The sequence below is a fragment of the Malus sylvestris genome, chromosome 1 (assembly GCF_916048215.2).
Source record: "Malus sylvestris chromosome 1, drMalSylv7.2, whole genome shotgun sequence".
NCBI lineage: Eukaryota > Viridiplantae > Streptophyta > Magnoliopsida > Rosales > Rosaceae > Malus > Malus sylvestris.
Genome location: NC_062260.1, coordinates 19061651 through 19086195, shown reverse-complemented (window position 1 = coordinate 19086195; position 24545 = coordinate 19061651). Strand labels below are relative to the sequence as shown.

General features: G+C 36.5%; 4 protein-coding genes across 8 annotated transcripts; 3 read left to right on the top strand and 1 right to left on the bottom strand.

Moving 5' to 3' along the window:
- Window positions 1-471: 471 nt before the first annotated feature.
- LOC126588210 (SHUGOSHIN 2-like) lies at window positions 472-4281 on the top strand. Of its 2 annotated transcripts, none has more exons than XM_050253372.1 (13): window positions 472-872; window positions 1403-1578; window positions 1677-1714; window positions 1822-1930; window positions 2032-2055; window positions 2163-2231; window positions 2313-2354; window positions 2458-2560; window positions 2640-2697; window positions 2800-2991; window positions 3079-3282; window positions 3376-3576; window positions 3670-4281. In XM_050253372.1, exons 1-13 carry the CDS (start codon window positions 827-829, stop codon window positions 3956-3958), a joined length of 1551 nt encoding a protein of 516 aa, XP_050109329.1. In that variant the 5' UTR covers window positions 472-826; the 3' UTR covers window positions 3959-4281. The 2 variants fall into 2 exon arrangements, with proteins under 2 accessions (XP_050109329.1, XP_050109274.1); XM_050253317.1 differs by having other exon boundaries at window positions 2788-2991.
- Window positions 4282-8884: 4603 nt separating this feature from the next.
- Window positions 8885-10381, top strand: LOC126626918 (uncharacterized). The gene is made up of 2 exons (XM_050296353.1): window positions 8885-9243; window positions 9347-10381. The coding sequence occupies exons 1-2, from the start codon at window positions 9046-9048 to the stop codon at window positions 10019-10021; spliced, it is 873 nt and encodes a 290-aa protein (XP_050152310.1). The 5' UTR covers window positions 8885-9045; the 3' UTR covers window positions 10022-10381.
- Window positions 10382-11992: 1611 nt separating this feature from the next.
- Window positions 11993-21692, top strand: LOC126620986 (pullulanase 1, chloroplastic). Of its 3 annotated transcripts, none has more exons than XM_050289338.1 (28): window positions 11997-12508; window positions 12820-12973; window positions 13069-13124; window positions 13253-13361; window positions 14196-14332; window positions 14611-14813; window positions 14990-15139; window positions 15303-15363; window positions 15533-15653; window positions 15875-15965; window positions 16047-16140; window positions 16440-16535; window positions 16647-16787; window positions 16965-17015; window positions 17100-17170; window positions 17323-17415; window positions 17783-17873; window positions 18278-18349; window positions 18783-18839; window positions 18935-19003; window positions 19329-19385; window positions 19460-19534; window positions 19691-19779; window positions 20060-20137; window positions 20291-20429; window positions 20610-20719; window positions 20805-20904; window positions 21121-21692. In XM_050289338.1, exons 1-28 carry the CDS (start codon window positions 12245-12247, stop codon window positions 21229-21231), a joined length of 2940 nt encoding a protein of 979 aa, XP_050145295.1. In that variant the 5' UTR covers window positions 11997-12244; the 3' UTR covers window positions 21232-21692. The 3 variants fall into 3 exon arrangements, 2 of the variants coding, with proteins under 2 accessions (XP_050145295.1, XP_050145303.1); XM_050289346.1 differs by having other exon boundaries at window positions 11998-12508; window positions 13072-13124; XR_007622758.1 differs by lacking the exons at window positions 20610-20719; window positions 20805-20904; window positions 21121-21692 and having other exon boundaries at window positions 11993-12508; window positions 20060-20209.
- Window positions 21693-21792: 100 nt separating this feature from the next.
- Window positions 21793-23629, bottom strand: LOC126621004 (uncharacterized). 2 transcript variants are annotated; one of them, XM_050289367.1, is made up of 4 exons: window positions 23236-23629; window positions 23072-23128; window positions 22723-22835; window positions 21793-22507 (listed from the first exon to the last, which is right to left on the bottom strand). In XM_050289367.1, exons 1-4 carry the CDS (start codon window positions 23362-23364, stop codon window positions 22495-22497), a joined length of 312 nt encoding a protein of 103 aa, XP_050145324.1. In that variant the 5' UTR covers window positions 23365-23629; the 3' UTR covers window positions 21793-22494. The 2 variants fall into 2 exon arrangements, with proteins under 2 accessions (XP_050145324.1, XP_050145315.1); XM_050289358.1 differs by having other exon boundaries at window positions 21793-22835; window positions 23236-23628.
- Window positions 23630-24545: the final 916 nt, after the last annotated feature.

Here is a 24545-nt window from a genome sequence, read left to right as displayed (position 1 = left end):
GTAAATAATATCGTTTGTTTCGAAAAAAAAAAAAAGAATAATTTGAAGTTGGAAAAAAGAAGGGAATGGAAGCATTTTGTGGCATGATTTTGTTGGCCTTTTGAAGTGGGAAAGATTCTAAACCAACGAGGAAGAAATGTACGGTTATGAAATATATATATAAAATCATGCATAGGATTCACAAGAATCAAAATCATGCATCCAAGCAATTCCTTTCACAACTCGTTAACTCGACTCGAAACGATCCATTTATTTCTTTCTAATATATTTTCGTTAAACATTACCTACATCATGAGGAGTTCTTGTGTGTGACAACTTGTAACATACTCAATTACGTGAGATCAATATGATGTTGGATGAGACCAAATACAAATGATGCTGCTATGTTGTGGGGTCAATTGGACACGGGTGAGTTGAACCCTAGAATTTCTCCTACATTACATATACAAACGATGACGGATGTCACTCATTTTTTCCATGTTGGGTCTCAAATGGAGTTGGGTTAGCCTAGCCCAATGGCTTTGCTGTGGGCCATTGGCCCAATAAGATTTAATTGCGACCATCAGCCATAGGTCCGGGTCTGGGATTAGCTTCGGAAAGCCGTAGGTGTCCCGAGCCTGGCACATTTACGAATGTACCCTTCCCTCTGTCCCTTCCGTTTCCCTCCTTATTCAATTTCCAATACATACCGATCGACGACGGCGTTTTTCCCTCCATTAATCTCAGAGTCTCAGAAGCAATGAAACTTTAGAGAGAGAAAGTGAGAGGAGAGAGAGTGAGATCGTGATCGAGAGAGAGAAGTTAGGGTTTCAGCTCGGGTTTCACGATGGAAGGTCTCATCATTCTCGATACGGAGAACAGCGCCGCCGGAGGTAAATTTCACAGAATTTGATTCTCTTTAGGTCATTTGAAATCGCTAGTCTACTATTTTTTGTGTTTATTCATGAATTAGCGTTTGATTTTTCTGTATGAATTCATTTCTTGATTTAGAATTAATGTTTGAGGTTTCATAATTTGGGACAAATTGCAATTACGAATGCTGGTGCTGTTTGTGTGGGATTCATAGGGCTAGGGTTCGTTAAAGTTTGGAAAATTTCGTTATCGCTAGCTATCGAGGTTTTCTCGGGTAAAATTTGTGTAGGATATAGTGGAAATTTGTTGGATTTGAGACGCATAACTAGTTTCAAGCTCTGTTTGGTTGCTGAGAAATGTAGGAAAAGAGGGGAATTTTTAATTTTGACCAGCATAGCTATTCGTTTCAACCCACAGGAGCATTCCGTTATTTGGAAATTTTTGTGTACATCTTCTTTGTTTTGATGGTAGACTTGGTAGCCAATTAGTTATTGGGATTTTTGGGGTTGGGTTTTGCTGAAAATGACAGAATGTTTGGTGTGGATGTCAGACAACAAGGCAAAAGGAGGGAAAATTTCTAAAGGATTGTCGATTGGAAGTAGCTCACGGAAGAGGCTTGCTGATATTAGCAACTTGCAGCAGCAGTGGCCGAAACCATCAGTTCAACAGGAGAAGCAGCAATTTGATTCAGATACAAATAAAGAGTATATTGACAATCTTCAGAAGGTACAGTCTCGGTTGGATCTCTCTTAATCTCATATGTCTAAGTATGTTGATGATGTAGTTGGTTTAGCTAATTTTGGGTTTGTTGAATGTGTTTACAGGAAAATAGGACACTGATGAAACTTCTTACTGACAGAAAGTATCCTTTTGGCTATCTATTTTACTCATTGTGTATTTCTCTCATTGATGTTCCTAATCTGGTTTGGCATGTCTTGCTTTTTCGGTTTTCTTAATGCCATTTGGTAGCAAAATCATAGAATTGAGCAGAGTGGAGATACAGAAGTTGAGAATCAATCTGCAGAAAGTACAACAACAAAATTTGCAACTTGCCCAAGCTAATAGCCAGATCGTAGGGGTATTTCTTTACAGACTTTAGCTGTAGATTATTCTAATCTTCCCGATACCTGGTAATTTCATCAACCAATATAAAATCGACTTTCTACTCCAATCTTACAGGAACTCAATTCAGGTAAAGATAGGGTAAGTTAAGTTTCGACTGGTGAAGTCAGAATAGTGCATGCTTTCACTTTCTATTTTATATTCAAGTGTACAAGTATGAACTAACAGCATTCTGCTTTTACTTTTAGCTAAAAGCACTTCAGCATGAAATTGGATGCAAAAATGGTTTGCTGAATGTGAGAAAACTGGAGGCTGAGGTGAGTATAACTACTTAAGACTTTAATCTGCTTTGTAAGGTTATAGACTTAGTTGTTGAACTGTAAACCGGGTGCTCGTAGGGGAGAGCGAAAAGAGTAACGTGCCAAAGTACAGAAAATCAGGTAGTTAGCGCATTCCTTTCTGGTTTCTTAATTAAATTTTGAAGGAGTGATCTGTTTTGTTGAACTCTTGTATTCTTTACATGTTTCTTTTCACTACCCATAGGTAGAAGGTTCAACTAAGTGTGTTGAAGCAGGGGAGTCCTTGCAAGCAGACAATGAGGATGGGCCTTGTAATACCAAAAGGGAACGACATCCAAAAAACCCACGTAAATACTAAATTGACATCTCATTGTTTTTCTGGTCTATTGTTTCTGTGCTATTTCTTGAGATATAATTTGCATGCAGCCGTGGCTTCTCATACTGTTGAAGCGGTCGAAGTTAAAGTGAAGGCTGACAACAAAAGGTTTGTTTGTGTATGTTTGATTGCTATATGCAATACATGTTTCCAGTGGATTTTTACTTTATTTATTTGTGCTTCTTGGTTTCTTCGTAGGCGTTTGAGAAGGCAGTCTGCAAGGTTTAAAACTGAAGAACATGAAGCAACTGAAGAAATGCTTGCGACCAATGTTGGAAAAATTCCTGTCTCTCCTATATGCGATAATGTGGTTCATGAAAGTGAGACGGCATTTTCATTAGCGGACAAAGAGGCTCCTACAATTGAAGCAGTCCAAGCTAACGAGAAGGCTAACAACAAAAGGTTTGTTCATGTATGTTTGCTTTGTGCAAGTACATGTTTTCAGTAGGTTATCATATTACTTACAGTTGCTTTATGATTTTTTTATAGACGTTTTACAAGGCAGTCTGCAAGGTTAAAAACTGAAGAACAGGAAGCAAATGAATTTTTTTTTGAGACCAATGGTTACAAAATTCCCGTCTCTCCTCTATGTGACAATGTAGTTCATGAAAGTGAGACTACATGTTCACTGGGGGAAAAAGAGGATCCTACGATTGAAGAACTCCAACCTAAAGGGAAGGCCGAGAACAAAAGGTTTGTTTGTGCACTGTTTGATTGCTTTGGGAAAGTACGTGTTTTCAGTAGTTTTTTCACATTACTTACAGCTGCATTACGGTTACTTAATAGGCGTTTTACGAGGCAATCTGCAAGGTTAAAAACTGAAGAACAGGCGCCTGAAGTGTTGTTTGAGACCAATGGCGAAGAGTTTCCCGTCCCTCCTCTATGTCAAAATGTTGCTCATGAAAGTGCTCCGACATGCTCAATGGCGGAAAAAGAGGATCCTATTACTGAAGCAGTCCATGATAAAGAGAAGGCGGACAACAAAAGGTTTGTCTCTGTTTGAACTTTGATTTCCTTAAGCAGGTACATGTTTCTGTAGATTTTCACTATATTTACAAATGATTTATCGTTTCCTAATAGACGCTTGACAAGGCAGACCACAAAGTTTAAAACTGAAGAACAGGGAGCAACTGAAGCATCGTTTGAGATCAACGATGACACAGTCCATGCCTCTTCTCCAAGTGACGAAGTGGTTCATGAAAGTGGTTTGACTTGTTCTTCAGTGAAAAAGGACGATGGCGGATACATTGACCCGAGATCTGAAGGCCAGGAATGTCGAAAATCATCTGCCAGGCCACTGCGCCGAGCAACGCAGAAGATTCAGTCATACAAGGAAATTCCAGTTAATGTGAAGATGCGCAGAGAATGAGTCAGTTGATGCTCAGAAGAATAACTACATTGTTGTGCCTTTCGGTATTAAGTAGTTGTTTTGTAAAATTACTCTCGGTTCAGGAAATAGCTTTTAACTTTGTAAAGTTTAATGCTAATCTAGTTTCCGTTAATAGCATCAGCAGATGAAGGGCTAAATTTCACAAACTCAACCTGAAATACACAAAGCCGCTTATAGCTCAAGCAGTTAAAGAGTATTACCGTTGCATTTGAGGTTCTAGGTTCGATTCCTCTTTACCTACTATTGTATCAAAAACTCTCTCTCTCTCTCTCTCTATAAAGGTATTATGATCATTGAAAGTACGATTTTTGTCGATTTTTTCCTACCAATCGTTCAATTAATCATAGCGATTTTATGATTTTTTTTTTCCCCTTCTCTTTTGTTTGTACATGTTCAGATACTCTTATCTGACTAATCCTGAATAAATTAATGTGATGAAGTTATGATAATGTGAGGATAGGGCCCAGGATTGTCTTTGAAATTTTGGAATCCTGTGGGAAATTTATAAAGAGTGTATTTTTAGGATAGTCTTCCAAATTTTTTTACAATATATTGATGCTAGAAGCAATAACTAAAACTGAAACAAACTTTAAAGATCACTCTAATTATCAGTTTTCAAATATCATTACATAATAAGCAGATAAAGCTACAAAAATAAGCATTACTAAATAATCAATAATCAGTTCAATTTTACGAAATCGAATGAACTAAACTTTAAAAAGTACAACATTGAAGTTTCACTTAAAGATGATTCTTCATGCATTCTTTGCTACAAAATCATTAATTAAATTAAGGGCCACTAGAGTATTATTAAAGTGCAAGAAAAAAAATTAAAAAAAAACAGAAAAGTGGGATGTTTTTTTGTTTTTTGTTTTTTTTTTCCGAAAAAATGGAAAAGTTGAAAAAGAGGTAATTGTAGGTCCAGCTAATTTTTTGTAATGCTCTTTTATATATTAGATAAAAAAAATTAGGAGGCCCCTTATGTTTTGAAAGCCTATGCGGCCGAACACTTAGGCTTAGTTTGGTACTGAGGTGATTCTGAAAAAAGCTGTTATAAAAAAAAGCTGGGAGCTTTTTTGTGTTTGGTAAACATTCAGCTTCAGCTTTTTTTTCATAGTTTTGGGTGAAAAAAAGCCAAAAACAATAAGCTACAAAACCCAGCTTTGAAAAACCAGCTTTTTTTTCACATCTGTTTTACATAAAAGTTTACCAAACACTATAATACTGCTTTTTTTTTTTCAAAAGCATTTTTACAAAAAAGTTTACCAAACACTCTACAGATTTATTTCACAGCCGCTTATTCTCATAGCACAGCAAAAACAGCTTTTTTTTCAAAGCATAACAATACCAAACCAGACTTTAGCTTCCCACAAAGTCGCCATTGATAAGGCTCATAGCACCGATGAGTATACGAGTGTATCACGAATTCACATGCAAAAGAGGAGAAGCAAGTGACAAAAGAGGTCGATTCTTTCTTCCTTTCTTTCTTTCTTACATCATGATCAAATCATCCTTTACAAATCCAATCCGCGTTCTTGCACGAACGAAATAGGGAAAGAAGAAAGCCTAGGTAAATAAACCAAGTTGAGGAAAAAGCTTGTCTTTTGTCTTAGACAACAAAAGAATATGCTTCAAAGTTGGAATTGTGAGTCCAAGTTGAGAAAAAGCTAAACAAATATGCATATTTTAATTGGACCTTAGCTAGTTTTCACATGTTATTGTAGTTTTTCTCGATATGTAAATGTACAGGACCTTTAAAGAAGGGGATTCTTATTTTTTGAAAAAAAAGAGAATTAGTTGTGAGACTCGTTCCACATCTAACTTCCACGACTAGAACTGTCTATTTTGTAAATCTCAATTCATAAATCATCTATTCAAAAGTTCAATTCAATCTGAAATTATTTGCTCATTTAATTGTTACGATAAAATTTCAATGTTTCTTAGAACATAATGCTCACTAATTTCTTTGAATTAATTAGATGTCTCAAATATTTCTGATTTGACTCATATTTTGAAAGGATAATTTATGAGGTACAACTTGAAAAATAGACAGTTCGGATCGTTGAAGTTCAATGTGATTTGTTTTTTGTCAACGATAGATTTGTTAGATTAGAGAACCGACGAGAATCTACGCAGTGGTGTAAGGTGCAAAGGCAACACTATCTTCACCAATGTAGTTTAGGGTCACTTGCAAGTTCAATGTGATGTTGGCCCCACAACTAATCCTTATCTTTTTTTCTTTTTTCTTTTTTTAAATGGAGATCTCTCCTCATAAGGAATATGCGTAAATGTATATGTTAACACTACTCTAAAGTAATAATTATGCATTTTAAATAAAATAAAAAGAGAAGAACTAACTATTATTTTTAAAATGTCATTAACAATTCTACGAACAAATTCAACTTAGAAAGTGAAAGATACTCAACTTTGTACTAGTTGAAACATATTATTTAAGAAAAAGTTATGGGAATATGTATGTTATAGGACAATTACAAACTCTATTCGTTGAAAGAGAAAAATCAATGGATTGACACAATCAGAACAAAGTTTACACAGAAAATGTCTCGAATGCTCCTACATATCAATTAAAGTTACATGATCAATCAACACGACCGGCAATCTTTAGTTCAATTCATCTTTCAAATGCAAAATTCTTAGATTGTGTTATTTTATATGGTGTATATAAGGAAACATTTGAGATATTTCACATGCTATGATTCATGTCAATTGTGTCGATTTTTCTATTTCATTTAAAAATAATTAATAATTGTCTTATATTTCCTCAAAGCGCAACATTTGAAATATTCCACGTGCCACGCTTCGTATCCGTCGTGTCAATTTTTCTGTTTTGCTAAAGTAGGATTCATAATTGTCTTATATTTCTCTGACGTGCATTCATATGTTTAAATCTTTTATGGCGTGCCACATTCTTATTGCACCAAAAATGAGAGCCCACGTTTCTCGTAGTTTTATTTTTGGTGGAACATACAATAAATATACTTTGCATGTGTGTGCATGTGAAGGTAGAAGTGAGCCATGAAAAATGACGAATCGGAGATGTGGACTCCTCAATTATGGAATTAGATTCACTCCGGATCTTAGTATCCAAAATTTAGGAATAAAAAAATTTGAACTTTTGATTTATGTGGAAAAAAAAAAAATTGTTGGTTAGTGTAAGACGAGCCAACAAAATGAGTTAATGGAAACCGTGAGATTCAATTTGTGTGATTCAGATTTTTTGATCCCTAAACTTTGGACACTAAGGTCTAGAGTAGATTTAGTCATCATCTAATGTAAGATGTAGGAGGACCCACGCGCAAGGCAGTGTTGGAAAACTCTTCCAATACGACGAGCTCACGAAATCTGAATCAATTGATCAAATAGGAGGATTTTATCTTTTCAAGAACCCTACCATTATCTCCCTTGCCATTTTCCGGAGAATCCAATTGTTTGTATTATGATGAGTTGATGAATTGGGACGTGTTTCGAGCACTCTCAAAATTTTTTCTAATTTGTTAGACTACTTTTGGTTCAGCTCCTTGAATCTTTTAGTTGAACTAGATGAACAAGATATGTATCATAGATCTTTCATGCAGACGTTGTCACATGTGGTTGGAGAAAATACTTCATTTTAATTTTGGCACACCATAATGTCATACATGACATTGTTGTTTTCACTTTTGAGTTCGTCAATAATTCTTTTATACAACGATATTATGTTGGAGGTTAAGTCAAGTCATGTGATGAATCATTAATAAATAATATCGAGTTGTTATTTGTGGAGGCAGATTGTCTGCCCTCCTGTTTGGATGCCCTTCTCATCCTCTCCTATTTGTGCGGTCACGGTTAAGGCACGTCAACATTTTATATTTTTATTGTTTTTTGTTTTATTATCTCTATAAAAAATTAATATAAAATGTTGACGTGGCTTAATCGTGACCGCACAAAATAGGAAGGGATGAGAATGACACCCAAACAGGAGGGCAGACAATCTACCTCCGTTATTTATAACAGTCTTACGAGTTATTATATGGTACTTGAACACTGCATGCCTTTGTTCAAATATAATATTTGTGGCGTCACAATATTATACAATAATTTTTCATTCATCATCTGCAAGATTTTAATTTTTTAAGTAATTTCAAATCCAAGCAATTATCCGCAAATCACACATCCTAATCCATGAAGATTCTGTACTTTTATAGCCGGAATTTCTTAATCTGGTCACTGCTGCCAATATAAGTATACTCAAATTCCCCGTTTTGTCTAGTGGGATATATATGAGCAGAGGTTTGGAAATCCTCAACTTAATCCACAGACGAATTCTTCGTGGTTACCAACTCTGCTTTAGCATACCTTTTGACGCATGAGCCAAAAATATGCTTCGGCCTCGTCATGTGATATCGAAGCTGTATGGAAAGAGGAATTAATTTGCTTAGAAGTGAGAGGTCTTAGGTTCAAATATCGTGGATGACGAATTCGATACCAAACTAGGTTACCCATTGTATGGCTTAGCCGAACTCTCACTTCTCCTATTGTAAAAATATCAATGTACTAAAAAATAAAATTACATTTAAATTTGAGCAAGGGTTGCGGCTAAATAAAATACGTACAAAGACAAAATATTCTCCTTGTATGAGTCAAAAAGACCACATGAGATTAGACTGTAAAGGAGAAAAGTGTTGTAAATAAATTGGCTTTAATTATTCATCAAATATGACTTTTTTCTTTTACTTATATTGTCTGACTACGAAATTTCTCCAACACAAGTTAATGGTTTATGACTTGTCTGTTGTTTAATTCCAGAAGTTCTTCTTCTTTACCAAATATCATATCAATATCAATTAATTTTATCGAATATCGAGTGATTTGATTAGTAATGTAATCAATAAATATATAGTGCAGGTTCAACAATGTAATAAGCAAATATGGTAATTCCAACGTTACTCACACATGCACATGCTGCGGCTCAGTTACGGGCAAAAAGTGCCGCTGATGAAGACTTAAGGTCTCTCAAACTGCAGAATTCACGTTCACATTCCTACAAAAGTTGAGTCCTTGTGTACATGTGTAGGGTACAAAAAATGCACTTGAAGCGCAATTCACCTTCTATAAATGCTTTTGGCCTTGTGTGTTTTGTTCAACGTCCATCATATATATCACAAGAACTAGAAACCAAAGTACGTACTTGTAAGCAACCGACACTAACCGTAATGGAGGTTCAGTGCAGCCCCCTTAGCTGGGAATTCTTCTATCAGGAAGAGGTACTGGATCTCGTTCGAGCTCGTCTGATAACTATTTCAGCTTTCAATTTCTCAAATTCTATTTTCTTATAGGCATGGCTAAGTAATGTTCTTATTTTTGCAGGGGATAGAAGAGCTAAAGCATTCTCTTTCGTGCACAACTTTGGAGCTTGAGACGACAATTTTATCAGCAAAAGAGAAGATTTCGACAAGAGAAGAAGAAATTGCTCGTCTCAAAGATCTCCTAAGCAAAGCCCTCCAAGAGAGAGATGAAGCAGAAGCAAAATGCCAAACCCTAGTTTTGGACAAACTCAAGCTCCAACAAGAGCTACAAAAGCAGCAGCAACAAAATGAGGATAATGAATCAAACAAACATTTTGCCTCTTCTGACTCCGAGATCATCGTTCCATCTCCGAATGCAGACCCTATTATGATGCCGCCGGCGCCATTGTCATCACCGCCGCCACTGCCACAGGCTGCTTTGAAATTGGGAGCTGAGAAGCCGTTGCCGGAAAAAGGGAGGCTACTTCAAGCAGTGATTGAAGCCGGACCTCTGCTTCAAACCCTTCTCCTGGCTGGACCGTTGCCTCAGTGGCAGCACCCTCCTCCCCAACTAAAGTCCATTGAGATCCCACCGGTTGCCATTTCTCCTCCACCACGGCGACTTCTAAACCAAGACTCCTGCATTAGTAGTAGTAGTGCTAGTTGTTTCAGTAACAAGAGAAGTCTGGTAAGCTCTGATGGTTCTGGTTCTGATTCTCCGCCCAACACCAAGCACCAAAAGACTGTTCTCCATTGACCAACATTTTGTGCTTTTTAGTCACATAATTTTCTAAGGCTGCACATCCTTTTCATACTGTCAAACATGCAAAGGCAGCAGCATGGAATGGATTGCTACAATCCATATCAGTTAGAATTTTTCAAACAACAGTCTTACAAATGAAAATTCATAGCTTCTTAGTTCCGTCTAATAACTATTTCATTTTTAGTCCTTAACTCGGAGGGATTCAATCTTCTATTCTCTGAATTTAGTTGCTCTAATTCTGTAGTCGATGTAAAATTAGTGGGAGCTATAGCCTCCAATTAATGTAGAATCACATGTTGCGAGTGCCCTTTGGTATATTGGGGATGATTGAAAGTACTCGTGCTTTTCTTCTCACTTTTTTTGCTTTTTTTCTTGGTACATAAAAGTAGCGTAATAATTGTGACAAATAATCATAAATCTCCCAGAGATTTTTCTTTTTCTGAAGCATGCATGCCCACCATTCACCTTCACTGTGAGTGTCTGCCATAATGCCCCCGATCATTTCAAAAATAGAAAGAGAGAATGAGAAATGATCTCAAATAGCAGTATTACGATAGCAATGTTCTCAAGTCGCACTGTTGTTGTAGCAAATCGCATATTAATACTTATTTACCCTATATTAATATTATTTTCTATCGATACAATGGAACAATATTGGCAACATATCATGATGATATTGACACTTGAGATCTTTTCTCATAAAGAAAACCTTCATAGCCTGCAAAGGTTTAGCAGGAAACTAAGCTCACTGCTCCACTGGAGGGTTTGGTTTAGACAAATGAAGCAAGTCAATGAAATCGAAGGAAGAAATAATATAATGTTTATGGACGTTGCTTTCTTAGTTTGAAACCATTGATCATGAGCCATAGGATCATCATGAAGTCACATGCTCAGTGAGAAATTTAACAATAGTTGGTCCCACACGTTTTGAAGGGGTAATGGTCTATTGAACAACATATCAAATTTTCCCTTCAAAATTCAAGTTAAATTTCTTATTCATTTTTCCATCAACTTAAAAAATTACGCACAAATAAAACTAATAGCAAATATTAATTTTAATCAAAATAAGAAATAAGAACACTAAAATGAGAGTAAGTTGTATATAAACCACCAATTAGTACTATTTTGTTATATGTTCGTCCAATTCCACTTTTGATTAAAGATTAGTAGCCAGTTTTATTTGTATATATTTCACCTCAATCTATAGTCATTGTGATTTGGCATTTGATCACATGCTTTGCACGCACGTTGTACTTAAAATTCATGAGTTAAATAGTACATAATCAGAACAGAGCAAAAACAATATGAAATAACTAGAAAACTAATGTTAGCTCTCCAGAAATAACATAATAATATCGATAGTTCGAAATGGAGACAAGATAGAGGTGCATTAGAAACTATTTTTAAGGTGCAATATTTTTCTTCAAAGTACAAAATTCTTATTTATTTGTCCGACATGTAGCTTTACGAGCTAAAATTACATCAAACCCTAATGAAACTAAAACGAATATGATTACTTGGAAACCATTATTAGCATTCTAAAATGGCATAATAAAATTATTAGTTTGTCATGTAAAGTGCAATTGAGGTGTGCAAAACACTATTTTTAGAGTACAATTTCTTCCTTAAAAGTAAAAAAGAAATTCATTTTTATACCAGCTAGATAGTCGTAAAGTCTACAATTGTAGAGAGTTTTCAACACGTTGAGAACACATATTGGTATATTAAATGTCATAATATAAGTGATATTTGAAAAAAATATTCAACAACTTGTTTTATAACACTTGAGTGCCCTGGATCATGTTTCAAGGGCACTGAAATTTTTTTCTCATTATCCTACCAGAGCAAAAATGACACGGTAATTGAAAATAAGCAAAATTCAGAGCTTCACAATCACACCCTCTTTCTCTGATTTTATTTATTTTTTGTTGGTTTATAGTTGGTAAACCATGTACTTGATTGAAAATGCTTCTTTGAAAACAGTCATAAGTGCGTTGAAATTTCATAAAAAAAAGTGCTTTTCAAGAAAGCACTTGAAAACATCTTTGCCAAATATTGTTAATAACTTAGGGTTTGAATTTTTGTTGGGTTTGTATTTACAACAAAAAAATGTAAGAATCTGAAATGGCAGAAAAGATCTGAAGAAAAGCAGCAAAATTCAGAGCTTCACAATCACACCCTCTTTCTCTGAATTATTATTTTTTGGTTAAAAATTCGATGCCTTTATTATATTCGTCTACGTTTCTTCTTTACCGGCCACCATCAACGGCTCTAACGACCAACCGCCACTTCCCTCCTCAACGCCCCGCCACGTGTCCTTCATCCTCTCTACGGCGCCGTTTCGCCTCCGCGCGCAAACCCCTTCTCCCGCCGCTCCCACTCCGCTCCGCCGGGGTTTTCAGACACCCCAATTTGCAGTGCTCGTCGTCGTCGTCGTCCGTATCAATGTCGGCCGAGGAGGAGCCCACTTCGACCTCGCAGGTTTCTTCTGCTCTCTCTCGCTCCCAAAACCTGTTAGGAATTTCGAAATTGGGTTTCCGTGAATTTCGGAACGAGATGATAAATTTGAGTAAAAATAAGATGGAGAAGTTCGAGTTGGTTGTGGGTTTTGATTAAAGGATTAAACTTTGTTACTGTTTTGGTAGATACGAATGAATTTATAGAATCCAATTCTCTTGTATTTTTTTTTCTTTTATTCGAGCGATATTCTAATCTAATCTAAACTACGGGAGGGAGGGGGATTCAAACAATTTTTTGTGTTGATGCTAAGTTATGACCTTGTATGTGTGTAGAGGGGTGAACAGCTGCAGAGTGGCTTCTTGTATTCGAGGGCGTTCTGGGTTAGTGAATCAATTATTGCCTGGAATGTCGATGTTGGAAATGGTTCCTGCTACTTATTTGCTAGTAAAACCGCGGCTTTATCTTGTTCGAGTGATGGAATTCTAGGTAAGGACTTTCCTGACTCATACTTCGAGTTTGAGTAATGGAATTCGTGGTTATTTCAAATCTTTAAATTAAGTGTAATGAGACTTCTTTGCTAGCAGGTGAGGATATAAAAGTAAAGCTTGAAGAAGATAAACATGGGCTTCCGGAAAATGTACTATGTTATGTAATCTGTAGAAGCTGTTTCATGGAGCCTCTTGTTGCTGTTTTTTCTTAGTGTAACTTCTGGAGAAGTTTTGAAACTGCTTCGAACTGACCCATGTATAAAATGATTTCTGTTAGGTGAAAGAAAAATTTCCACATATCAAAGATTACAGAGCTTTTAATGTGCCCCCTGATTTGGATGCCAAACCTCTTCTCAAATGCCAACTGGCAGTTGCTACTTTCGATGGTAAGAATGTTTTGCATTTTTTCTTTGCCAGTCAGTTTTTTTCAACCCACCGTTAGATAAACCGTTTTGTCTCCCTAGACTAGTAGTGGTGAAATACAACGAATTCTGATCAATTACCTTTTGTTGAGGGTGTGCATGTGATTGAGAGTGCTGAAGTTGATAAAACTCACAATTTCTAAAGAATTACGTTTTGAATATTCTTAGTTATTTGTAATTTAATGTTTTGTAGTAGTCACCCGTTTGTGCTAAAAGTTATTCTCGGACCATTTAAGGTGTTTAGCGTTCTTGCATTGCTTTTTTATAGAACTATTATCTACTATCTTTCAGATTGAATATATAATGCAACGCCTCCGTCGAAATCCTGACTAATTATTTCCAATCCTTTAAACATACATCATATATTGTATTATCTACTATCTTTCAGATTGAATATATAATGAAACACCTCCATCGGAATCCTGACTAATTATTTCGAATCCTTTAGACATACATCATATATTGTTTCATTGGTTGACAATTTTTTGTAGCAGTCCGTCCGGTAAACCATTTAATTTAACATTAAATACTTTTGGTGCTATATTGCAAAATATAGAAGCTCTTCATTTACGTTTAATTTTTTCTGATCTTGGATCAGTATTTTAACTTTCTTTGTTTCAGTCAGATGGATCACTGCTTTGTAAGCTTGGTAATCTTGAAAACACAATTTTTTTATGACGGAACATAGTCATTACCGTGAGTGTGTTTTGTGTGAATCTAGATCTGCATAAATCATCGATTGCAGTTTCTTAATTTCAGCCAGTGAATATATGGTTTATCTGTTTTCATATTATACAGCTAATGGAAGGTGCAGTGATGCCACTGGTCTGCAGTTACCTGGTATTTTAGATGAATTGTTCTCATATAATGGTCCCCTTGGTGCACTTTATTCAGAAGAATCAGTGTCACTGTACCTTTGGGCGCCTACGGCTCTGGTATATAACTTATATGTGAAAAGTTTTTTTATTAATTACTAGAGTTGCCCTCTAGAGGTCGCACTTGGTGCGATGGCAAGTGCCTTCGCCCATGAGCGGTAGGTCTCGGGTTCGAGACTTGGGAGCAGCCTCTCCATAAAATGGGGGTAAGGCTAGCCGACATTCACCTCTCCCAGAGCCTGCGTAAAGCGGGAGCCTTGTGCACTGGGTACGACCTTTACTAGAGTTGCCCTCTCAGTTCTACTTATGCAAGCAATCATTTTCTTTTTACGAAACAGGAAGTATGTGTTTGCATCTATAAGGAACCGTTAGGTGGGGGAAATCCCCAAGAAGTTGTGCAACTTGAGGAGGTTAATGGCGTTTGGAGTACTAAAGGGCCAAAAAGTTGGGAAGGCTGCTATTATGTGTATGAAGTGTCTGTATATCATCCTAGCACCTTGAAAATTGAAAAGTGCTATGCAAACGATCCATATGCTAGAGGGTATGCCGGTTGTCTAATTTAGCCAACAGTTATCGGAAAATAGCTAAGGTGTTTCCATATTCTAAAGTTATGCATCACTGCTATCCACTAGTATGTATTTAGTCATGAACATTGATTTATATGCCTGCTTATTGACATTTCCCAGATTTAATTTCTTTTGATTTTTGTTGGAGCAGGCTTTCATCAGATGGCAGGCGGACATTGCTGGTTAATCTTGATTCTGATGATATAAAACCTGAAGGATGGGATAAATTGGCTTATGAGAAGCCTGATATAATTTCTTTCTCTGACATAAGTATTTATGAGTTACACATCAGAGATTTCAGGTAATAACAAATAATGCCACTTTCAGCCAATTATCTATAAAAGAGATCTCAAGTGATGTATGCTATGTTTAACTTTTGACGAGTAATCTGTGTCTGTTTCTCCAAGTATGGTTATTGTTTTGGTATTGCTTTACACTCCTAATATACTCAGCTGCCATTGCAGTGCCAATGACCAGACTGTGCATTCTGAATTTCGTGGTGGATATCTTGCCTTCACTTTGCAGGTAGTTCTATTATTCTATTAAGAGGCGTAACCCAAGTATGCCCGAAGCATACTAATTTAACTTAGAACTATAAGTATTCAGTTCCACGTGGATCTTACATGATGGATGAAAGGAAAGGGGAATTCTATAAGAGTGTACTAATTAAAAATACGTAATTGACTGCTCGAAGGATTCAGCGGGTGCATTTCATTTGAAGAAATTATCAAATGCTGGTATCACTCATGTCCATCTACTGCCAGCCTTCCAATTTGCAGGGGTTGATGATGAAAAGGAGAACTGGAAGAATGTAGGTAAGTGAATATACGAGCTTAGGCATTGCAAAACAACCAGTCCTTTCCATTTGAACTTCAAACATAAAGGAACCTTTCCCATTGATGTTGATGCAAAACAGAATATGATGTATGAGTTATGTGTATATACATTGATGTTTCAGAAATAAAATGTTGTGGTCTTATGTAAGCTAAATTTACTTTTGCTTGGTTGCACCATTCCTCTGTATGACATTGGCCAGATTTCAAGATACTTGAAAAGTTTGCTCCAGATTCGGATGAGCAACAAGCTCTTATTACAGCTATCCAAAATGATGATGGATATAACTGGGGGTATGCTTCTGTCAGTTTGTTTTACATTATTAGCTTAAGTACTTTTTGATGGCTTGATCTTTACTTTTATGTCTTTTGAAGGTACAACCCTGTTCTCTGGGGGGTCCCTAAAGGAAGCTATGCAAGTAATGCAAATGGTACATACCGTGCAATTGAGTTCAGGAAGATGGTCCAGGTATGGATATTAGGTTGTCACTTCTCCAAATTCTGTGTTTAATGCATCTTGTGATATACTAATACTAGATTAACAAGTTATCTTATCTGCAGTTGGTTGAAGTTTTTCTTCCATTTTCCTAACTGGATCTTTATTCTCTTTCCTTTTGTTTTGTAATTTATTTACTTGATTTCTCTCTTCATCCCTTCCACCCACACTCTTCTCCTCAGACTTTCCTGTTTTCTGCTTTTAGTGTCCCCTCGTATGCCTCCTGTTTACTTGGGTGAAAAATAATGGGAAAACGGTTATATTGCTTGCAGGCGCTTAACCGTTACGGCCTTCGTGTTGTCTTGGATGCTGTCTACAATCATTTGTCCGAAAGTGGGCCATTTAGTGTGAATTCTGTTCTTGATAAGGTTATGACTTGTTATTATTCATAAGATCCCACCATATATAGATTGTTGTCCTGCCTTACAGTCTTCCTGAATGATTCTATTCTTCTGTTTTGATTTAAAGTTTACTTATAGATTGTTCCAGGATACTACTTAAGAAGAAATACAGATGGCTTTATCGAGAATAGTACATGTGTGAACAACACTGCTAGTGAGCATTTTATGGTCGAGCGTTTAATTGTTGATGATCTATTGCACTGGGCAGTTGATTACAAGGTGAGATTTCACTAATCAAATGGTACTTGAATACCTCAAAGAAGCCTCACGTAGTTTCATCTATAAAGTGTGTACTGATTTATCGTTGGATTGAAAGGGTTTGAGTTTTATGCATCATCGCATGTATACTTGTAAGTCTTAAAGGTGGTTTCTGGAATCATATGAATCTTTTGGCAGGTTGATGGGTTCCGGTTTGATCTTATGGGTCATATAATGAGAAGAACAATGGTATAATACTCTCAGCCAGTTAGCATAGTACATTGAGAGGATGTTCAATAGCCAAATGCCTAAAAGATACTAATTCGTGCACAGGTGAAAGCAAAAGACGCACTCTGCAGCCTAACAAAGGAAAGGGATGGAGTTGATGGCTCAAGTATCTATATGTAATTACTCACTATATTCATTTAACACACTATTATTGTAGCTTTGGAAATCGATGCTTGAATTTTCCCTATGGATCTGTTGCTTTGTTTACAATTCTTGAATCTTTAGCATGATTTTGGCTCAGTATTCTTGTTTTATCACTTTTATCAAGATATGGTGAAGGATGGGATTTTGGTGAAGTTGCCAATAATGGACGTGGAATAAATGCGTCACAGTCCAATCTTCATGGAACTGGAATTGGGAGGTACTATTTTTCGTTTCCTTTAAATGGGGTCCAACATTTCTTTTCGTTACATTGAGGAACTAGGAAATAGGATTGCATGCAGGAATTAGATATAGGACTGTCTGATTAAAAAAAGTCTTTCACTTATTGACAGTTGAAAGGATGATATTGGCACCTGCTTTTTATTTAGTTTTTCTCTCCTTATCAGAGATTCAAAAGAGACACAAATAAAGATGTACGGTGGTTGAACTTCAACCTTGTACTGGAATGTCTTGTTCTAGTCAAATGCGAACTCAGTGGGAACTATATATACTAGATTTTCCTTTCTTCCATTTCTTTCTTCACTACCTAGTGAGTGCCTATTGCTATGTGTTGATTTATCTATCAGTTTTAATGATCGAATACGGGATGCAATACTTGGTGGATCTCCATTTGGCCATCCTCTTCAGCAAGGATTTGTGACCGGTCTGCTCTTGCAGGTATATAATGACTTTTAAAGGAGCTCTTTATATGTTAGTTGATTATTTAGCGAGACTACTACAAATTTTATTTCGTGTGCTAATAAGTTGCATGCATATACTATATATGTGTTGTATGAGTATAGTGGGTGCTCCGTACTGAAACATTTTGACATGTTATGTGTCCCGCAATCTCTTAAGACCGTAATAAGGTGAAGTGAAATTTGCATGATCAACATTGTGAGCTAGATTATACGGAGAAAGAGCATCACTCTATACACATATATCTTGTTTTGCATCACTGAAGGAGTAATATGTATATCACTACAGTTTTGACTCATGCTAAGGGGGTGAAAGTGATCTCTTACGTAGAATATTGTATGATTGCTTTCATCATAGTTAATGGATTTATCTTTCTTGTGTAGCCTAATGGTCACGATCATGATCCAGAAAGTGTTGCAAAACACATGCTTGCTGAATCAAAGGATCACATTCAGGTTTATCATTTTAATGCATTTTTGTATATCTTGCATTTTGTTTTTGGCCCGATGCTGGACACCTTTGTCTCCTTAGTCCATGAACAAATGAAATCATGAAAATTTATGGATGCCAACTGAAATTAAACTGAAAATTGTTCTTGTGTTGACGGAGTGAGCTGCATTGGTAGACTAAAACTGATAGGTTTCTTCACCTAGGGGATAAGAATTTTCAATAAAAAACAAAGTTCTGTCGCTTTGAAGTTTCTTTTACGTATCATTTTCTCATCTATTTGAAGTTTTGATTGTCATCCTCTTTTAAATAATACTACTTAACCGACTTTGGATCCAAATCTTATTGTCTTTCTTCGGTGATATTGCAAAAGGCTTCATAAGCCATAATTCCTTTAGTCTTTTTGTTGTGATCGTATCTAATGGAAGTACAGCAATGCAGGTTGGAATGGCTGCAAACCTGAGGGATTTTGTGCTAACTGATTGTGAAGGGAAAGAGGTATACATTAATTTCCAGAGGGATAAGTATCAATATCCGCTGTTGATGTTTTAGCTGAAAATGCATTACCTTGACATTTCCAATGATTCATTCAGGTAAAAGGAGCAGAAGTATTGACCTATGGCGGGACACCTGTAGCATATACTTTATCTCCTACTGAAACTGTAAGTATCTATATCAGGATTCCTAATTTTAGTTCTTGTGATTTTGTGCCTATCACCACCTGTTTGAAGGTACTTGATGTTTTCTGAGCCATATTTTATACCCTTAACCGATGTAATTTATTGTATAATTTTAGATGCTAGGTTGAGAACCTGCTGTAAAGTGGGCTTAGCAAATCTGAATATTGGCGGTTAATGAACTTCGGTTAATGCATTTTGCTCAGGATGTTAATGCATTGTTCATAACTTCATATTGATGCTTTAAAGGTAGAATGACAAATATTAACATAGAAAAACCATACAATTGACAACTACGTTTGTTCTCCAGATCAATTATGTTTCTGCTCATGACAACGAAACTCTGTTTGACATCGTGGCTCTGAAGGTACATGTACTTCTGCAGTATTTATTTGACTTCAGATTTGTAACTTTTTGTCTAACTCAATCCATTACTTGTAGACTTCGATGGAAATTTCTTTAGAGGAGAGATGCAGGATAAATCACTTGGCGACAAGTATAATAGCACTCGGACAGGTTTTAAATCGTATTTAATGTTGATTTAACGAAAATTTCATGTATGAAATGGCAGGCTACTAGGATTATTTATAATGTTTATTAATTCATTTTTATATAGTTCATTTTTTGGAATATTGTATGACCAATCAGTTATAAATGATTTCCTAATTTTAGGGGATACCATTTTTCCACGCCGGCGATGAGCTGCTTCGGTCAAAATCACTTGATCGTGACTCATACAATTCTGGTGATTGGTTCAATAGGTCAATTGCTAATCTCATTCCCAAGTTACAGTCTTAGTTATAGTTGTTACATAAGATTTCAAGATTTTAGCTGATCTTATACCTAACTGCTCGAATAAGTATATGATCTTCTGCATTATATGCTACTTTGGAGTTTCGAGTTACAAGTTGGATCCTTTATGTGTTCAAAGAATAAATCGCACTCCAATAGTCCATGTCATCTTTTGTAATTGAGTAATCCATGCATGATGCAACATGTCTGTCTTTCTCAAACTTAACGTTTGGTTGGTATGATTTGCAGGCTGGACTTCACTTATAGCTCTAACAATTGGGGTGTTGGCCTTCCTCCAAAAGAGAAGAACGAACACAGCTGGCCGCTGTAAGCACTCGAGTATTTCCAGTCATTTGATCCTGCGTATTTCTTAGTGACATTGACATGTCATGTAGAAAGGTGTATCTGGCATCAGAAACTTTATAACGACTGGTATAAAATGTCAAGTGATACTTTTTTGGTTATGTTTCCATTTTTCAGAATGAAACCAAGATTAGCAGATCCATCCTTTAAGCCTCAGAAGAGTCACATCCTCGCTGCCTTGGAGAACTTTTCTAATTTGTTACGTATTAGGTACTCTTCACCACTTTTTCGTTTGAGGACGGCAAATGCTATTCAGGTGAGAAGCCTCGTATCTATACTTACGTTCCAATACAATAGTAATGATTTTTCTTGGAATTGATTTTACCAAGAAAAAGTGATAGGCTTCTTGTATGGCAAACGCTATGAGCTGAACCATTTATTTTAGAGATAAACCAAATTTGCTCCCAAGTTTTAATACATAATATTCAATGTTCAGGAACGGGTACGTTTCCATAATACTGGCCCTTCATTAGTCCCTGGAGTCATAGTAATGAGCATTGAAGATGGTCATGAAGGCGTGCCAGGGTTATCTCAGCTCGATCCAATGTCGGTATAAATATCTCTAACTTTAATTTTTCCATGATACCAACGATTGGAAAATAATTCACTTGTAAACCTTTGTGCTGCACAGTTTCTCTTACATTGTGGTTATCATCAATGCGTGTCCAACAGAGGTGTCATTTGCCAGTCCCCCTCTTCAGTCTAGGACTCTTCAGTTGCATCCTGTGCAGGTAAACCATTGACGTCAATTACCGCTGTTTTTTCATGTTGTTTCTTTGCTCAAATTTGGCGTAATCGAAAGGAGCGCCAGAGATTTTCTGCATAACATCTCAAGCCTAGAAGAAAGATTCTGAATGTCAGATGAGCTCAGATCACTTGAAGTTGCTTCAAAGATAAACCTGCTTGATTTGTTTTATACTGGTTGTTTAAATATGAACTTGTTGCAGGTAACGTCAACGGATGAAATAGTTAAGAGATCTACCTATGATGCTTCCTCAGGATGCTTCACTGTGCCCCCAAGAACTACATCTGTGTTTGTTGAACCTCGGCGAGTTTGACATGTTGTTCCAAGGATGTCATAAGAGTTGAGTGCCATGGTCGACCAAAGCATGGTTTTTTCCTGCAGTTGAGGAGGGAGAGAGGCAAAACCCAATCAAACTTATTTTCCAATTTTATTCTAGAGTGATTAGTGATTCAAAGAGAGTTTTATTTTGTGAGTGAAGTAACATTTTCCTACCTCTTCTTTTTTTTTTTCCGACAAAAAAAAAACAGTGATTTCTGTTTCCTAGAACTTCCGGCTGGTTTGGTATTGTTGTGCTTTGAAAAAAAACTGCTTCTGTTGTGCTATGAGAATAAGCGGCTGTGAAATAAAGTAGTAGAGTGTTTGGTAAACTTTTTTGTAAAAGTGCTTTTGGAAAAAAAAGCAGTATGATAGTGTTTGGTAAACTTTTATGTAAAACAGCTGTGATTGTGTAAAATGACCAAAAATGGTATAATACTATATGTGCTATTAATTTAATTTTCTTAACAAATAAAGGTGAATTACTAAATATACATTATTTTTAAAAGAAAAATATTGATAAACTTTATCTTAAATATTAATTAGTATGACAAACTACTTCAATTGAAATACCTCTGTATTTCTCACAACTCAGAGTGCGAGTGAGCGGAATTTGTAGTGTATTCTGGTTAAAAAACTTTTAAACCATAACATACAAAACAACTCTAGATATTGGTTTTGCTTGGTGGGTGACCAATTGAACAAACTTTCATGCCCTTAATCTAATAAAAACTTTGAACAAAATTCAATACTTCTTCCTAATCTCTCTCTCTCTATCCACCTCTTTCATTGTTTGTACAAGTTGGAGTGGAAATTAAGCAGAGATATGTTATTTACAGTAGCAGACCTGAAATCCAAAGGATCATTCCACTGCCTTAACGGATCATCGGACCATCTCATATTAACATTGTCAATCACCAAGCCATTGATGTGTTCCATGATGATCCCGGCCGTGCTGTGTTTAACAAGTCCCTGACATCCCGGTCTGTAGTCTACCAACCCACCAGCATTGTTGGTCCATCTTCTGTAAGTCAGATCCAAGTTAATGAATCGTAAATCACTGAGAAGCGCACCTTTAGAACCTGATAAGAAAACTCCATTCTCGAAAGTTGAGGTGATATTAACGAAGAGTAGGTTAGAGATTGAACCCTCCTTTGACTTTGAGTGTTGAGGACATGTGGTCACGTAGATTGGCTCCGCTCTTCCCCACCAGGATTGATCATAGTATCTTGTGCTCATATGTATGTTTGAGAAGGTAATGTCACTCACATTTTCTGCACAGGTGAATAATTAGTAATCTTGTTGTCATATTGAGAGAGCTATGACAGCAAGCCCTGATCAGCCTTTATTTCATCAAAACATATGCATGTAAAGGCAGAATAACAGTAATGAAGAATCAAAACCCTCCCATTAAACCAGAATTATTCCGCAATGACAAGGTGGCTACTACAAAATGCCATGACTGCTGGTAATAGAAAACCATTCATACGATGATAAGGTGATTCCAATGCTAAACAAATGCACCGTACTCCCAGCCATCCACATCATGAAACCCATCATCATCAAATTCTTGAATGGGGCCTGTGCAACTTCCCATGCTTTCTGCTCAAACACAAAGACACCATGAAATCCATAAAAAAATTCAGCAGAAAAAAAATCTAAAATTGTAATCCATCAGCAATTTAAATCATGCCCAATTTGCGATCAAGTGATTATTATCGAGTTAAGAGGCAAATGTACAATCTTTCATCAATTAAAATGTCTGAAATCCTAAGTCTGAAAAACCCTAAATCCAATTGCTTAAATAAATTCAAATTTAGGGAGAGAGGAATCAGTACCTGAGCTTTCCAAGTAGATTCAGCAACCTTCTTCTGGCGACTCACAGTCGAATCATCCTATAGAAAAACAAAAACCCCAAGTCTAATTAATTGGGAACAAACCCAACCCCAAATTCCTAATCCAAATCGAACGAAGAAACAAGAGAGAGAAGGGGTAAAAAAACCTGTTCGAGGGAGGCGCGAGAGAAGCCAGGAGGGTCGGTGAAGTCACGAGAAGAAGGGGAAGTTGAGTTGTCAGTCAAGTCAATGGCCCATCTCCGACCTTCTCCCATCACTCCCTTTCCCTTCTCCATCGTCGCCGTCGTCGTCGTCTTCTCGGACGCAGTTGCAGCAGTAGAGTCGTAGTGCCACTCTTCGATTTGATCCGACTAAATTAATTACAGCAAATATATTCAAGCAAATCTAGTACCTGGTACCTGGAAGGCAACGACGGTGTGGCTCTGAGATCGACGAAGAGAGAGGAAAAGAAGGAGGAGGAAGAGGTGCAGAGGCAGGAGGAAGGAAGGAAGAGGGGCGTGCGGAGTGTTTTGTGAGAGAAAAAGAGAGAGTGCAGAGTGTAGGAATTAGGAGAAGGAGAAAGGAGGGGGCAGTATTTTGCAAATGAGTATACTGCCGATTTGCCCCCTGAACTATCACTCAACTTTCGATTTCCCCCCTGAACTTTTTAATTAGAAAATTAAGGACTTAAACTAATTTTTTTGGCCGATTTGCCCCCTGCTGTCAAATTTTCATTCATTCCATCCAAATTTTTGTTAAATGGAAGCATATGCACAACATGTGTGGATAGTTCGGTCGCTTCATTCTTTAAAATAATTGAAAACCTTAGATTTCTAAAATATAAACATATGCAAATATGTGTGATTCTATAGCTTTTGTATCTAAATGTCTAGTGAATTAACACTTTTGTCCACAAATGAGAGTTACGTGGTTTGCACATGATAAGAGTTAACGTTAATTTGGATGAAATCTATGAAAAACTAACTGTAGGGGGGAAATTGGCCAAAAAAAATTAGTTTAAGTCCTTAATTTTCTAATTAAAAAGTTCAGGGGGGAAATTGAAAGTTGGGTGATAGTTCAGGGGGCAAATCGACAGTTTACTCTTTTGCAAATTGAAAAAATTCATTAACTTGGTACTGTAGCTCCCTATTTTGGATAATAAGCGGCTTCTTGAATTCCAGCTTCCACTTTTTGGCTTTTTTTTCATGTGAAATTTTGAAATAAAGCTGTTTTGAGATGTTTACCAAACATCAAAACCCTTACCAGTTTTTTTTTATCTCAGCTTTTTTTTTTATCATCTCAATCCCAAACTGCACCTTCGTTTGCTGCTTCAAAGCAGTGTAACGACAGCTGGGTCAGTTTTCTAATTAACGGAAATTCAGTTATGGTACCAAAACAAAGGAATCCGGATACTTGTCGAATTCTTTTCATAAGAATTTCAGGGATTTGTGAATCATGTCCGTTCATCGTACATCGT